The 17,506-nt window shown below is 37.8% G+C and overlaps 1 protein-coding gene across 21 annotated transcripts in view; it reads left to right on the forward strand.

The window, feature by feature from the left end:
* Positions 1–17,201, forward strand: part of CREM (cAMP responsive element modulator) — a 96,913-nt gene extending 79,712 nt beyond the window's left edge. For 10 of the 21 annotated variants that reach the window (XM_080665194.1, XM_080665199.1, XM_080665186.1 and 7 more), the window contains 2 exons: positions 7,431–7,587; positions 14,433–17,201. In XM_080665194.1, coding sequence (XP_080521320.1) covers positions 7,431–7,587; positions 14,433–14,577 — 302 coding nt within the window. In that variant the 3' untranslated portion in view covers positions 14,578–17,201. Of the gene's footprint in view, positions 1–2,968; positions 3,143–7,430; positions 7,588–14,432 lie in introns of all 21 variants that reach the window. The other 11 variants (XM_080665203.1, XM_080665183.1, XM_080665197.1 and 8 more) reach the window with 5 other exon arrangements.
* Positions 17,202–17,506: the final 305 nt, after the last annotated feature.

A 17,506-nucleotide genomic window follows, 5' to 3' on the forward strand; every position in this document is an offset into this window, starting at 1 on the left:
TAACTAACCAATGGTCTACATCTTACAGTTTAAAAAACCGATCTAGACCAAAATCAGGCTGCTAACAATAATGACTGGCCTGGGAAAGTTTTTTATGAGCACTTACTTATAGGATCATTGAATTGAATGTGAAAATGGAATATTTATAGTTTACAGAATTATATCATTCTGTTGTATGTAATTTACATTTTTATTAGAAATAGTTTTGGCTTTTATTTATAAGCTGATGTTAAGAGCCTAACTCTTTATCTTTTAGTCTCTGAGTCTAAAAAACTCAGAAGTAGTATTCAGCCTGGACATCTGATTATTAAAAACAAACATTCCAACTAATTCAAATTTGAAAAATAGTATCTTAGTTAATATTTGATGCATGAGAATAGGGATACAGGGATATACATTTCACCTTTGTGAGAGGAAAAGGTTTTTGTTTGGCTATTTTCATGTAAAAGAATGATTTGTATCAGGTGTAATAGCTTCTTGAAGTTGGTAGCAAGGCAAGTTATAATCATGTTGGAAGTGAAAATATAAGAGTCATCATAAGTTTCAATAGTACTCCAAATCTGTATGAAATTGCCATTATGCTATTTTCCCACTATTTTTGAAAAATGTTTAACGAAAGTTAATTTGGGACAGTTGTTTCACTTTTCCCAGTTTTATTAGCCTATATAAACATAATGTCTAATACAATAATACTTTGCATTTATGTAAACTTTAAAATAAAAAATCATTTAATGTTACAAATAAAAATAAATATAAATGTGGTAAGAGCTATCAAAGAAACTATCAGATCATGAGAGACCCACAGGTAATATAGGTTGAAGGATCAGAGTAGGCCTCACTGAGGAAACCATCCTATATAAGAAAAGCGTAACATGCAAATCGACCAAATGGCAAACGACTGGTCACCATGACGCCCACTGACCACCAGGGGGCCGATGCTCAATGCAGGAGCTGCCCCCTGATGGTCAGTGTGCTCCCACAGGGGGAGCGCCACTCAGCCAGAAGCCGGGCCCATGGCTGGCAAACCCAGTGGCGGTGGCAGGAGCCTCTCCCGCCTTCGAGGCAGCACTAAGGGGCAGCGAGCCAGGCTCATGACTGGCGAGCACAGCAGCAGTGGCGGGAGCCTCTCCTGCCTCCACTGCAGGTGGGCGGTTAGGAGCAAGGGGTCCCGGACTGCGAGAGCCCTGAACTGCGAGAGCCCTGAATTGTGAGAGGGATATCTGACTGCCAGCTTAGGCCCGATCCTCCAGGGATCAGGCCTAAACTAGCAGGTGGACATCCCCCAGGGGTCCCCGACTGCGAGAGGGCACAGGCTGGGCTGAGGGACCCCTCCTCCCTCAGTGCACAAATCTTATGCACCGGGCCTTTAGTATTTAAATAACCTATAAGGAAAATCAGTTTCCATACAGTCTCCCTTATGTACAGATACTACGTTCATTTTGCATATAATAACACAGATCAGAGTGGATAAATGACTCTTCCAAGCTTACACAGCTAATAAGTGGTAAACCAGTTTGGCTCTTCAGACTACAGTAGGTTTTCGGGTTACTTTGGAGATCCGTTCCTACTGCGTGACATAACACGATTTTCGCTGTAAGTCAGAACCCACCTACATAAGCACCTATGTCACTCACAAGGAGCACATGCACAGCAGTAATGAAGTGAAACAGTAAAAAAAAATTAAAAGAAAAATAACAATTCCTGACCTTTACTTGTGGTAAATAAATAATAAAAAGCATAAAGCACATACAGTATGTACATACATCGAAATGACGGAACTTTTTTTTTTATAAATAAATGGGAGATGGCAACATAACCACGAAACAACGTACGTCGAGTCCCACGTGACCCGAGGACTGCCTGTATCTGGTTCTATTCACACCTTTTTATATTGCTCCTCAAAATTCACCTGACATTGATAAACTAACAGTGTTTATAAAACATAAAAAAGGAAGTTAGCAGCATTTTGACTACTTAAAATAGATTTTTTTCTACAGTATTATTACTCTCCTAGGACAATATGTTTATTATATAGAACTTTAAATGTCAATATTTATAATTTTTTACAAACTTTTTTCATTCAAGATTTTCACTTAATGCGCAACTCATGTGTAACTTAAAGTAAAAATTAACGACTTAATTTTATGTGGTTTGTGTTTGTAACAAATTTGAAACCTTCAGTGCTTAAATAGTCATACTTACGTAGGATTTAATTTTCCTGGAAAAAGTGGAGCAATGGAGGAGGGAAACTTTTTGACAATGTTAGACGCCAGGTAATGACAAGTCTGATCTGGGCATTAGGAGACCTGGTGTGGCAGTAGGGAGGGAGAGAACAAAGATGGAGAAGTGAGGAGCTCCCTGCTTCTGAGTATGACCATTACCTCTGTTTACCCCTTCGGTGTACTTGTGATTAGTGACACATAGCGAAATGACCTATGAATGTAGGAGCTCCATATATAAAAATTGTTTTGTTCAGTTAATGTGCTCAGTACTATAGAGATCTCAATCGAGAAATAATAAGCAAATAAAATCACCATTAGGGTGTTGATAAACTGTTTTACTTTGGAAACTATCAAGATGGTCATTTGGCTAGATTTCTTATTTCTTTCTTTGTTAGGAAGAAACAAACACTTATTTGACTTGTGGGGTTTACCAGTCTGATGAGATTATATCATTTTATTTTTTTTGTGATTCCTCATCATCTATTTTAAATTATTACATACATTTAAAGGGGTATTTTGTGATATTATCTGTTAATAATTTATTCTCTAATGGGATATAATAAAAATTATAAACATTTTTAATAGGCATATTTTGAAACAAAATAAGAAATAAGAGCCACACATGTCAATCATTCTATTACCTAGATTTGTTAGAAGGGAAACTTGAGGGGAAAATATATTTATGGATGTTATTTGCCTTTTAATTAATATGCAGTATAAGCATAATTTGGAACATTGTCTTTCAGAACTTAAGGAAGGGAAGAGGAAGGGAACTAACATTTGCTGAATGCCTACCATGTGCCAGGCACTGTGCTAGACACTTTGACATACATTACAGGGTTTATTGTGAGTATTAAATGAGATAATGTATCCCCATTTTACAGATGAGGAAACTGAACTTGCCCCAAGTCACATGGCTGGTAAGTGGCAGAGCTGCACTAGAACCCAGATTCCAAACCCCTTACTTTTTCTTCTGACTGTGTTTAAAGCTTGCACAGAAAGGTATGAATTGAGAATTCTAGGAATTTTCTTTCCCGTGAAATATTTGATACCAAACCTAAAACATTGTTTTCATGTCAGGAGTTAGATGGTTGGAAACACTACAAGTAGAACTCCTCTGCTTCTAAAATGCCAGGTTAGATTATTAGTATCTAGGGGAAGACTTAGGATAATGCATTTTATCAAGAAAGGCCGGTTTGAATAAGTCTTTTAGGGCTTTCCATGTATTAGTGTTAAAGACTTAATTATAATAATAGTCTTATAATAATAAGGCTGCTTATTTGAAATATTCCAAATGACAGTGGGCTTGTGCAAAACCCTGGAAAGTTCAAAATTTAATTCATAGTGCACAAGTAAACTCGCCATCACCCATTATATGCCCAGTGCTGTGCTGGGTTCTAGGGATGCCAAGGTAAAAAAGATATCTTGTCTCAAGTTTTTTGCTGCCTTAGAATAAAATTAGTGTATCTTTTTTATTATTATCTTTCTTCAGTCATGAGTTTACACTCCTCATTGATGACCCATTTATTTTCAGAAATAATTTATACAATGAAATTTTAGAATAAAAAATAATTTGGGCCCTTTTAGTAGTTAGATGGAACAGGAATTGGCTTTTCATCAAAGAATGTAGTTCTTTGAACTGTTATGCTAGGTATCTCATCTGTTTTAAATTATCACTAAGTTTGTAATATTGGAAATAGAAACTAACTTTTATATAAAAACTTTTCTATAACTTGTTTCAATAACAAAACTTTTTGACATTTTATTTCCTTAAAACAAGAGCTTCTCTTTGCCCATATCTTTTTACTGTATTTACTAATAGGTCATATTTGAATATATGGAATTTATCCATTGATATTTATTCACTATTAGACGTGTACCATGACCAGAAATTTATACTAATTCCTGCTAATTTATACTAATTCATATTTCTGCTTGAACCAATAAGATACAATCAGATTTTTGTTGAAGAAGAAATGTCTGAAAAAATTGTGATAAAACCAGTTTGTTAGCTAACATTTGAGAATACATTTAAATATATCATCCTTTTGAGGCAGAATAGTAAGAAGCTAGGAAAATTCCTTGGCTGGTGGAAGGGGGAAACTGAGGCAGATAGCTGAACAAACTGGCAGAGCAATTTACAGCAGATACAGAAGGTCACCCCCCTAGAGATAATATCAAGGCCTCGGTTTTATCCCAGCTCCAGACTCAGAAAAGCACCAAAACCAGGTGGGGGACACCAGGACCAGCTGCAATGGCTAATGACCCCCTACCCTGGCACTGACCAATCAGTAGACATTACGATAACGAATGAGCACACCTAGAAAACTGATGAATATTCTGCTGAAACCCTCCCCTGAGGTCTCCACTAAGATTCCCTTCTTCCAGAAAGAGATAAAACCCTACAAAGAACCCAGCACATATACACATGCCTTTCCCTTTCTCCTCTTCTCCCATGGGCATGCATCACCTAAACTCCAACGGTCCCCACAAAACTTGTAACTAGGGGAGCAGTGGGCAGGGGCAGCTCAGCTGGGCTAACCCCCTGAACTTGTCCCTAAGGCCCCTTTTTTTTCTGACTTCCCAGTGAGCTAAAGCAGCCCTGCTAGCTCTTTCCTGTTGCTTCTATCCCAGGCTCTTCCTTGTTTCACTGTTCCCAGCTTTAACAAACGTCCTCTCAATCACCTGGGCTCGTATTGTGACATCTTTCCTGCATGAAGTCAAGAACCCGCACACTACCTGCTGGCCTTAAGCAGACCCACTCAGGGCCAGGTCCCCTTTCCAGTAACACTTTCCAACCTAGCATTTTAGGGTATTTTTTCTAAGCTGTTGCTCAAAATGTTTTAAGAATGCTTCTTTTGAGTCACCCTTATCCTTCATGGTGCCAGATTTGGTCTTTTGAAGGTGGCTTCAGCTTTTGGAAATAGGCAAAAATTTAGAACCATTTCTGGTTCTAAGATCAACGAATGAACTTTATTTTTTATCTGTGAAGTATTCCTGCCTTCCCTTTTCATTTAAAAAAAAATAGATACTCTGAAACTAACTTTTGTATATTGTATAAACATCCTGCTTTAACTTTAAGTACAGAAAAAAGCAGATGTATACAAAACTAGAGAGAATAATGAACCCTTCTGTACCTTTGTATTAATTTTATTGCACTTATTTGTGAGCAATTTGGCAAGAACAAACCTAGACCAAGGTCTACATCCCTGCTGCTTAAAATGTCAACATGATGACATGTAAACTTCTCCTTCGTCACTGCTATTGTTCCAATTTTAGAAAGCCTTTGTAGGCTCCAGCTGTTCCATTGTTTTAGCCTTTATTATCCCATAACCTTCTTTCCAGATGTTGGTAAAGAGAAGAGAACTGTTATTCTATGCTTCAATCTTCTCTACAATCTGATTTAAATATATTTTTTAAATCATTAGTAAGTAAATAGTTTATAATTGACTTGAAAATTCTCTCCAAATATTTCAAAGTTATAAAATTTCTGACATAATTAGACATCTGTGTATATACTATTTTAAAGTGTCACAAGAACAAATTTAGGATTTTCCCCAAGTTGGTGATCATTATTATATTTATCATAATTTCTACTTATTATTATTTCTTCAACTATATATAGAAGGAAGAAGCAGTACAACATTATAAATGATATTTTTATTTGCCTTATGAAGACCTCTGATCTTCACCCAAATCATATTTTTATTGTTTTATTCTTTCCTTTAATTCTTAAGCCCATTGGTGGGGGTGTAAAAACCTGGAATTTACCCCAAAAAGAAACACATAGATCAATTTTGATTAACTTTTTAATCTAATTGGCTAGTTTCAGTAATATTATTCTATTTACCTGAAAAAAGCATTTGTCTCCCTTTTGAGTAAAATTTCAGTTCTTAGTCAATGGATATAACACATTTTAATGAGATATAGAAGCAATGTGTTTCATATTTTGATTAGTATTTGGTTCAGACCAAGTTTTATAGGATTTAATAATTTTTTCTTGCATTGATTTCTGAGGGGGGCATATATTTTGTCATATCTCATCAGAATGTCACATGAACTCTGGATTGCATGTTCTCAACGTTAAAACAGTGATGGTAGGAATGTTTCATCACTTCAAACCATCTTTCTGTCTTAAGGAAGTTTTTTACTGCAGTAGATACACACATTTTGATTATAAATTAAGACACTTTGAGGACTTTAGTATGCAATCCGAATACTAAATAAATACTAAGTGTCATTTAACTATGATTATACTATCATTAGAAAACATGCTTTTAACATCATTATCTCAATAAACCTAAGACAGACAAAAATCATTCTCCAGAGAAACCAGTTTTAAACAGAGCTTTGCTCTTTTCTTTTTTATTTGCTTTTAAATGAAAATACAGTGAGTTAGTATTTTCCTTCCAGTACTTCAGTCATATTCTGGTGTTAGGACTTCCACTTAAAGAGATTAGGTGAGGGTATAAGTTATAGGAAAATTAACTGGATAGAAATGTTCTGCTTAATTAAAATTTTCATAGTGATGTGCTAGAGCCAGCTCCCACTGATTTGCTAGAACTGATTGTTAAATTTTCAGGATTTTTGTGAGCTGGTTGTTAAAATAGCTATTAAAAATGTAAATACACATTTAACAAGTTACTTAAAAACATTAATAAATACTCAAAATTTATCATTTATAATTTTTTATCTATGCTCTTGCAGTTATTTACATCTATTTTATCTGTATGGTGTGCTACTTACTGTGTATATCTTCCCGACTCTACATTCACTGAAGTCACACTGGTAGCTTGAAATTGGCCATGGTGCAAGCATTTATATCATGGGAAGTGACATGCTACAGACATATCAGGGCTTTTCCCCCACAAAGCTGGTTGTTGAACATTTATCAGCACACCACTGATTTTAGACTTAGCGAACTCTCAGTTGAAAAACCTCTCTACTTTTAGCCTTTGATAAAAACTTATCTAAAATGCATTAGGGCATTTTTCTACCTTAAATGTATAGAGCGTGCGGAATATCATTTTTCCAAGTGCTGAAGATCTTTGATACCTACAATTTCTATAATGCTCAGAATAGTCATCTTAAACATTAGCAAGATCACTTCTTAGAACATGTAATAAGAAGTATATTACTTCCAGGTAATTTTATACGAAAATATCAAGTTCTAAGTTGTTTATATAAGCATGTAATATTTCATTGCAGCTGCCACTGGTGACATGCCAACTTATCAGATCCGAGCGCCTACTACTGCTTTGCCACAGGGAGTAGTGATGGCTGCCTCACCAGGAAGTTTGCACAGCCCCCAGCAACTTGCAGAAGAAGCCACACGCAAACGAGAGCTGAGGCTAATGAAAAACAGGTAAGATGGTTCACTAGAAATCAGCAACCACTTATAGGAAATATAACTTGTTACTTTGGGCTTACTAAAAAATTACTTTTCCTAAGCTATTTCTCCCAAGTTCAGTATCAAGTGGCATTTTATGTGGATTTGTGCTCTGCATGATAGATTGTCTGCTAGTCAGAGTTCCTAACCATGAACCTATTCAATCAGCAGGAGATTCATCCTTGTGTTAGAAAAGTAATGTCTGAAAGATACATTAATTTTTTTAATGGTGATGGAAAGGCTTTATTACAAATAAAATTTTATTTTGTACTTAGTATTTATTTTGTGAAGTTAGGTGATAAGTGTAATTTTCTAACTTCTTTATTAGTAAAATAAATTTGTATGCGTTAAGAATTTTCTTAAGTTTTTTTTTTTAATTTATTTTTTTGTTAATCCTCACCCAAGGATATTTTTCCATTGATTTTTAGAGAGAGTAGAAGGAACGGGGAAAGACAGAGGGAGAGAAACATCGATGAGAGAGACCCATCGATGTGAGAGACCCCCATCAATTGGTTGCCTCCAGTACATGCCCTGACCAGGGCCAGGGATTGAGCCTGCAACTGAAGTACATGCCCTTGACTGGATTCATACCCGGAATCCTTCAGTCTGTGGGCCAGCGCTCTATCCACTGGGCCAAACTGGCTAGGGCTTTTAAATTTTTTACATGTTTCATTTGATCTATTTTGTAACTTTGTTTTTTCTTGATTGTACTGAAAGACATCTTTATTCTGATAAATTATAGTCAAATGAAAATACAAAACAACAGAAAGAATTAAAATTACTCATTGCCCCACCACTTAGGGATACCTACAGATATTATCCTATATAATAATCCTATATAATAAAGAGGTAATATACAAATTGACCATCAGTCCAACACACAAGATGGCCGCTCCCATGTGGACACAAGATGGCCAGCACGAGATAGCTGGCAGGGGAGGGCAGCTGGGGGTGACCAGACTGGCAGGGGAGGGCAGTTAGGGGCAACCAGGCCTGCAGGGGAGGGCAGTTGGGGGGGACCAGGCCTGCAGGGGAGGGCAGTTGGGGGGGACCAGGCCTGCAGGGGAGAGCAGTTAGGGCTGATTGGGCCTAAAGGGGAGGAGAGTTAGGGGTGACTGGACCAGCAGGGGAGGGCAGTTGGGGGCGACCACAGCTGCAGGGGAGGGCAGTTGGGGGCAACCAGTCCAGCAGGGGAGGGCAGTTAGGGGCGACCAGGCTGGCAAGGGAGGGCAGTTAGAGGTGACCAGGCCTGCAGGGGAGGGCAGTTAGTGGCAATCGGGCTGGGAGGGGAGCAGTTAGGTGTCGATCAGGCTGGCTGAGGAGTGGTTAGGGGGTGATCAGACTGGCAGGCAGAAGCGGTTAGGGGCAATCAGGCAGGCAGGCAGGTAAGCGGTTGGGAGCTAGCAGTCCTGGATTATGAGAGGGGTCCCAGATTGGAGAGGGTGCAGGCTGGGCTGAGGGACACACATGGCCCCCTCCCCCCATGCATGAATTTCATGCACCGGTTCTCTAGTCTATAATAATAAAAGTGGGATATGCAAATCGACTGAACTGCTGAACAGTGGAACGACCGTCTGGACAACCTTCCAGACGAAGCCGGGGCTGTGAGGGCTGAGGCAGCTGGAACTGCAAAGGCCTACTCTTGCACGAATTTCGTGCATTGGGCCTCAAGTAGTATATACATTTCCAGCCTGCTCTCTCTCATTTTCTCACTTGTTTTTGCACCCTATCACTGTAACTTCATTTATTTATTTATTTTTGTTAATCCTAACCCAAGGATATTTCTTTCATTGACTTTTAGATTTTTAGAGAAAGTAGAAGGGAAAGAGGGTAGGAGAGGAGAGAGAGAGAAAGAGAAAGAAACACTGATGTGAGAGAGACACATCAGTTGGTTGCCTTCTGCATGTGCCAGGGCCAGGCCTGGGTTCAAACCTGCAACCCAAGCACGTGCCCCTGACCTGAATAGAACCTGAGACCCTTCAGTGCATGGACTGACGCTCTAACCATGGAGCACACTGGCCAGGGCTGTAGCTTATTGTTTTTTTAAAGCAGTATATCATACAAAAGCTGTTTCCCAAAATTATTTTTTAAAATCTAGTTTGCATATCATTTCTTTTTTTTTTAAATATATTTTATTGATTTTTTACAGAGTGGAAGGGAGAGAGATAGAGAGCTAGAAACATCGATGAGAGAGAAACATCGATCAGCTGCCTCCTGCACACTCCTCACTGGGGATGTGCCCGCAACCAAGGTACATGCCCTTGACCGGAATCGAACCTGGGACCCTTCGGTCTGCAGGCCGACGCTCTATCCACTGAGCCAAACTGGTCAGGGCTGCATATCATTTCTTGGTTTAATTTTTATTATGGAGAATGGTGCAAATTAATCTGATTTTCAAAATGAACAGAATAAGAATAGTCTGTTTTCCCAGTACTCTTGTTACCTTATTTCTAGGTTTTAAATAATGTCCTCATTGTAAGAAAACAAAACATTTCAGATGGACTTAATGTGTTTTCCTATGATCAGGACCACATGGGAGTAGTTAATTTACTAGATGTTAGCAACCTAGTTAATGTAGAAATTGTGGTTTCTGAGCCTCTCAAAAACAAAAACAACTGCTGAGTTCATCACTATCCTCTGTAACAGAATGTGAAGCAGTAGCAGCTATATTCAGGTTACTAATATAGCCTTTTAAATGGCACAATTTGATATATTATAGGACTTCTGTTTGCTACAGTTCCTAAGTTTATTAGTTATCACAAATCATGAGATGGAGTTTTCTACCCTGTGAAACTCAACAGTTTACCAGAAATAGGCTCATTAGATACACACATCTTTTTTAAAAAATATTTTTTTATTGATTTCAGAGACGAAGGGAGAGAGAGAGAGAAACATCAAGGATGAGAAAAAATCATTGATTGGCTGCCTCCTGCACACCCCCTACTGGGGACTGAGTCTGCCACCTGGGGATGTGGAATCTAATCATGACTTCCTGTTTCATAGGTCAGTGCTCAACTGCTGAGCCACACTGATCCCGCTAGATGCATGCATATTTATCACTGGTTGTTCCAGGTTTATAAGTCATGCTGGATTCGCATTTTGCATCTTCAGTATTTTGCTCAGAAATTCTGAAGGGCCTTGAATGGGTGGGGCTCACATAGTATCATAGTTGTTTTGTGGAGATCTTGTTATCGAAGATCCCTAACTTTGATTAGATTGAGGAACATGGATACTTTAAAACTGCACTTTCAGAGATCTCAGGAGCTATGAATATAATTGCCCCTCTGGTCATAGAATGTACATTGTGAGGTTCAGTTTAGAATGTAAAGTGTGATGATAATGCAAAATTGTTCATCCATGTCTTATTTTCCCAAAGAAAATAAAAAGGAAGAACTAAAAAAGTAACCTTCTTATCTCCCTTTTGTCATTTTATATCTTTACTTTTAAATACATTTTTTCTTGATTTCAGAGAGGAAGGGAGAGGGAGAGAGAGATAGAAACATCAATGATGAGAGAGAATCATTGATCGACTGCCTTCTGCACGCCCCCTACTGGGGATCGAGCCCGCAACCTGGGCATGTGCCCTTGACTGGAATTGAACCCGAGACCCTTCAGTCCACAGGCAGATGCTCTATCCACTGAGCCAAACCTGCTAGGGCTACCTTTATTTTTAGATTAAAAAATTTTGTCAGAACTACCAAAATGAAATAGATAAAATATTAGGCAGTAGGTTCCTATAAAAGGTGCCCCACAGCTACATACACATGCATATCAGCTCTCCCTGAGGGGAAAAGGTAAAAATAAAATTTTGAGTTTAAAAAAAATAACTAGTTAATAACTTTTGGATAACATTTGTGTTTGGGCTCTAAATAACCAAAGGGAATGGAGGCTTACCCTGGTAGGTATTACCTTGATTGCCAGTCCAGAGGTGCATGCAGCCAGAACAAAGGCTCCACAGTGCCATCGAGGATCCAGCTCCTCCTTCCTGTTCTGTCATCTTGAGTGTGACATTCGTTCCTGTGATCACAACATGGCTGCCACACCTCCAGGCATTACTTCAGTTAGGAAGAAGGGAGAAGAACTGGAGCTGGAAACGGGGCTGCTTGAGTCTGATGCTTCTAAACACTTTTCCTGGAAGACCCTTCCAACAACTTTCACCCACATCTCATTGAGCAGAAATAGCTAATAGAATCTCTAGCTGCAAAGGATTCAGAGAAGGGTCTATTTTAGCTTACCAAATCTCCATTTCAGAGCAAGACAAAGGAAAAGCAGATAATAAATGGCTATTAGGTTGTTCAGTATCTGTTGAGTAAATACCATATGTAAGTTTTAAGTGCTTTATAACGACTGTTTCTGTAACTGTTACCTAACTTTCACATGCGAATAGGGCTGGTTATTATTCTTACCTTGCAGTTGAGGAACTAAGGTTCAGAGAGTTTACCTAAGTTGGTTACGCAGTGTAAAGTGGACAGAACCTGGATGTGCAATCAGGCTTCATTCCAGAGCTTGTCCACTGCATCAACACCAGAGTCACCCCAAAAAGATCTCAGTGTGAGTTTCAGATTTAACTTCATGGAAAGAATGTTGGTTTTACTCATTAACATGAAAGAGCTTTTATACATTTTTCTCTTTTTATTCTTTGGCTACCATTTATAATGGATATTTAATTATATTTCTACCAATCTGGTGACAACTTTTATATTTTTACAGTCTTGTCAGTTTTTCTCATTTACTATGTATTTTTTCTCCATGCTGAAGATATATCCAGACAAATGCAAGGCCTGAAAACTGAGCTAACTATTAATAGAAGAAACAGGTGTTTTCCATAGCTGAGAAATACTTGGGAATGTGCCATCTATTAGTGTGATTATTTAAGCTTTGTGCTTGAAACATTTGACTCTGGTAGCACACACGTGCACTCAGGTGAAATACCAAGTATGGGTATTCACAGTAAATAGTACACCTTGGTAAACACAAATTTAAAAATTGATCAGCCCACAACACTGCTGTTAGATATTTACTTATTTATTATTTATTTATTTTAAATATGGAACACTTCATGAATTCGCATGTCATCCTTGCTCAGGGGCCATGCTAATCTTCTCTGTATCATTCCAATTTTAGTATATATGCTGCCAAAGCAAGCACCTGTTAGATATTTAAATTTTCATTTAATGGTGAATTCTTTTAAAAATGACTTATCTTCCTTCCATATTTGGAATGTAATATAATTTTTTATTCATGAAAACCTTGGTTTCATTAAATGTATTTTAGCTCCTGAATTGTGTTCACAAACTGGCAAATTTGTGTGTGCTTGAATTTATTCTTAACTTTTTCCTGTGTATCATTTAGATTAAGTTAATCTGTATTTATCAGATTCAGTTCACTTGTATATTATTACTGTTTTATTAACCGGTTGAGAAGTCTAAGAACTTTGTGGGTTCACAGGGTAAGTGCATTGTTCTTGGCTAGGAAATAGGGGTGATTTTTTTCCTGCAGTGCATTGAAATTTCAAGATCTCTTCTTTTCTGCTAACTTTAGCTTCCCACAGAGAAAACACAAATAGACAATTATTAGAGTCAACTATCCTAAAAATAAAGCAGAATTGGCCAAATCTGTTGTGTGCATCAATCCTAGTTCAGAAATGCAGCGATGGTAATTGACATTACAGTAATTGGTATTTAGACATTCAACACAACTTTTGATAAAATGTTGAATTGTCTCGCAATGTAGGATTTTTTTTATGTGAAGGTTACCCCAAAGGCATTTATTCTGAACTGAAAACTCCAAAATAAAATTGTTATCAGGATACATCCTATAAAGGAATTAAATGATGTAGTTGCTACCCCTCCCCACCCTGAAGAAAAGGAGAGAGAAAATGTTAGCTGTTTTCATAGTTTTGTTTTTTGGGGGTAGGGTCATGCATGAAAATGAGTGTAACTCATCTATTTATTGTGTTTGTTGCTTTGGCTGCTGGTCTATTCTTTCCTTTGGGCATGCCTACAGTACTTTAAAATTCAGTATATCGGTTAGTAAATGCATGTGCTGGGAGAAGAGTCTTGCAGTGTGCTTTTGAGTTATTCAGTAGCTTCTTTATCATGGTTTTAATTGTGGTGTCTCACATTCTTGGATTTAAATTGTCTGAATTATTGAGTATTTATTATGTACCATGCCTTCTTTCCTTTTTTAATTTTCAGAAGCAGAGTTCATTTCATTTTGGTTTATGAAAATGTGCATGATTTATAATTCATTTATTTTTATTTTTATTCATGTTGTTTCTCAGTCAATAAACTGCTTCTTGCAGTCGTGATTGATTTACTTGTTTCACTGAGATTTAGTCTTGAAGAATTAAAATCTCCCATATTGACATTTAAGGTTTCTGAGGATTGGTTTTTGTAATCATTTTTGATCAAAAAAGTTAACTCATTGTGATGGAATGTGTGGCTTTTGGTGGATAAAAATGACTAAGATAATTGAAAGGATCTGTAAATGTTTTTGTAGAAATTCCACTTTGGGATGTGGTTCTATTGTTTCAGGTTACTGAAAACCATTCTGGTCACTGTTCTCATGGAATGTATACCCTAAGAAAACACCATTTTTACGATGAATGCTGGTCAAATGGACTGTGCTCTCAAGTTGTTCCTGTTGTCTTAGAGTCACCTTAAAAAATGGCATGTGCTTGGGTACATTTGTCATGTGGCATTGTACAGACCTTATCTAGGACTGACTGGCTGTTGAGTTTGGGGGGTCAAAGTTCACTGAGCCCCTCTGGATTGTGCTGGGAGGTTGTTCCTGAGTCATTTGCCTTGTGTTGGTTCCAGGGAAGCTGCCCGGGAGTGTCGCAGGAAGAAGAAAGAATATGTCAAATGTCTTGAAAATCGTGTGGCTGTGCTTGAAAACCAAAACAAGACTCTCATTGAGGAACTCAAGGCCCTTAAAGATCTTTATTGCCATAAAGCAGAGTAACGGTCTTTGACTTGGACTTTGTTTACTGTGAACTCTAATCAAGGCAGGAGATGGAGCAATTCTACTAATTGCCATGTGGACATATGGAAGGGACATTTGTGACCCTTAAGAATCCGGTTTGGCTTAGTGTTTGAAATTTAATTAGAAATGTTGTTCCAAGATTTGGAGTGCAACCATGTCACATATACCAAGCTTACTTCAGTCTGTTTGTCAATAGCATGCATGCAAAAATTGTTTTGTTTGCCCTTTTGCTTCTATTTTTTTTTTCAGGGAAGCTGCTAAAGAATGTCGACGTCGAAAGAAAGAATATGTAAAATGTCTGGAGAGTCGAGTTGCAGTACTGGAAGTTCAGAACAAGAAGCTTATAGAGGAACTTGAAACCTTGAAAGACATTTGCTCTCCTAAAACAGATTAGTAGAAATATTTAACTATGAACTGAATACAACATGTACAATTGCTTTTGAAGGCAATACAATATGTAGCCGACAAGAATTATGGCTTTTTTCCTTTGTATCATTCATCATATTCTCGAATTTCTAACATTCCTAAAATGCTTCATTGTACGTAGTTAACTTAGCTGTAACTTCAATTTTTTAAAAGAGACAAACTACAAAAAATTGTATTTAACAAATTTTTAAAATGAAATATTTGTAAGACTTGTTCCAATGCCACATATTTGCAGTTCCCAATTTCTGTGTCCTCAATAGTGTCATATGCAATAAAATTTTCTGCAGGTCTTTTAAAAATCATTTTAGGAAAGGATGATCAAAGGTAATGCATCCGGCAATACAATAAAAATAAACCACAAAAAATGCTTTTGGAAAGAATGGAAAGAAACTAGTGACATGCCTTTATGAAAATAAGAGCCTATAAATGAATTTATGGCATTTGCAGATTTTTATAATTAGTTGCTTTGTAAGGGAAATATTGTGTTACTGTCCTTGAATGCTGTAGTTGGAGGACGTTCTTAATAGAACCATGTTGATTACACATGTAGTGTTCGGTGGTCATTTAACTATCAGAACGTTTCCTACAGTTTTTACACTATTGTGTAATAGAAAAGATCTTGCAAAAGCTCCAGTGTCGATTTAATGTTACCTAATGAAAGTTACAACAAATTGTTAATAACCTGGAATGGGGTAGAAGTTAGAACTATATTTGCAGACCTTCAAGGGTGCTCGAGCTGATTTCCACACTGGGTCTGATTTCTGCAAATGCTTTTTCTGCCATCTCATCAGAAGGATAGCCCCAGAGCTGCTACACAGAAGAGCCACTGTTTGAGTTCAGCTTGTGTGTCGTGGAGTAGGCCTTTCTGCACAGGGTCTGGAAATCTGCTGATAGACTTCTATTTTGAGTTTTAGGTAACAACTATAGGAGTTTTAAAGAAAAAACAACCCATTTTCCATTTCAAAACAGCTTTAAGTCTACATTAGATCAAATATTTTTATGTTAGCACATTTAGATGAAGTTCATTACATTGAGACAGCAGTATTATTGCTGGTATCCACATTTCATTCTATGTTTATAATAGAAAGCTTCAAGGAATAAGCCCAAAGCCCTAACCATGCCCTGTTCTTTGCCTATGTCTTCTCATTCACTCATAAGACCTTTGTTGAAGGCCTACTCTGTGCTAGACTCTGCTGTACTAGTATTTTCTACTGTAACTTCTGCCTTGTTGAGGATGCCGCCATCCCATCCCTAGTTTCAGTAACAAAACTGGTCAGTGCATGTGGGGAGGTACAGCAGCAGGAGGTCATTTATATAGCATCTAACTACTACTCCCCCATCATAGTTCTGTCACTTATTTGTAACTCTCAGAAGGCAGGGCATACTATTTGGAGCTTTCTTTAGAAATACCTATCCTTCCTTTAGAGTCTGAGCTCTAAATTTATCTCAATTTTTGTCTCCTATAGAGAAGTTAGATGAGTAAAGAAGACAAGAAGAATAAGGAAAACCCCAAGTTTCAGGTGAAGGAAAATGGTGCTTTGTACTCAGTCAGTCAGTCATTCGTTCAGTTAGTCACTAAATCAAATGTGTGCCCAATGGCAGACACAGAGAAGACACAGGAGTCAGCAGACAAGCCATAAATGCTATGTGTTAGAATTAGAGCAAGATGTAGGCAAGGATTTCATAAGAATGTTTCTGTAAGAGGCAGATTTTGAACCAGACCTTGATGTGATAGTGCTGGGGAGGAAGGTCCTCCAGACGAAATCCAGAGCACACACTCCAAGGTGCTTAAATTTAGGAGAGGGGGAAGGTCAAGTTAGTACCCACACAAGAATTAGTTTGGTATAAAAAAGAATGTGTGCTTCACTCTAAAATTGTTATTTCAGAAAAGAGGATTGCATCTGATTACTTGGGGCCAAAAATAAATGTCCCCTCATCTCCATAATGCTTTAAAATTTTAGCCCTGGCCAGTGTTGATACATGGTTAGAGCATTGGATTGTAGACTGAAGGGTCACAGGTTCGATTTCTGGTCAAGGGCACATATCTGGGTTGCAGGTTTGATCCTGCGTGTAGGAGGCAACCAATCTACGTGTGTCTCACATTGCTGTTTCTCTCTCTCCCCTTTCCACCCTCCCTTCCACTATAAAAATCAACAGGAAAAAAGTATCCTCCAGTGAGGATTAAACAAAAAAATATAAATAAGTAAATAAAATATTATTATCTCACCAAATAAGTCCAGAGGTAGGAAATCCTAGGCTGCTTAATATAGTGACTTAATGGCATCACGACCAGATCTTTTCCCCCCTGCTCTGTTTAGGCTGGTTTCCCCTGATCTAATATTGCTGCCACAGTTTCAGGGAGGAGACAGGCAGCATCTCTTCCTTTTGTCCTATTTGAAAAGCAAGGACAACTTGCTGAGTCCTCTAGCTAGATTTTCATCATAACTAGTCACTGGTAAGGAGAATGGAATTAAAAGCACTG

Source organism: Plecotus auritus (assembly GCF_963455305.1).
Source record: "Plecotus auritus genome assembly, chromosome: 1".
In the NCBI taxonomy this organism is placed as follows: domain Eukaryota; kingdom Metazoa; phylum Chordata; class Mammalia; order Chiroptera; family Vespertilionidae; genus Plecotus; species Plecotus auritus.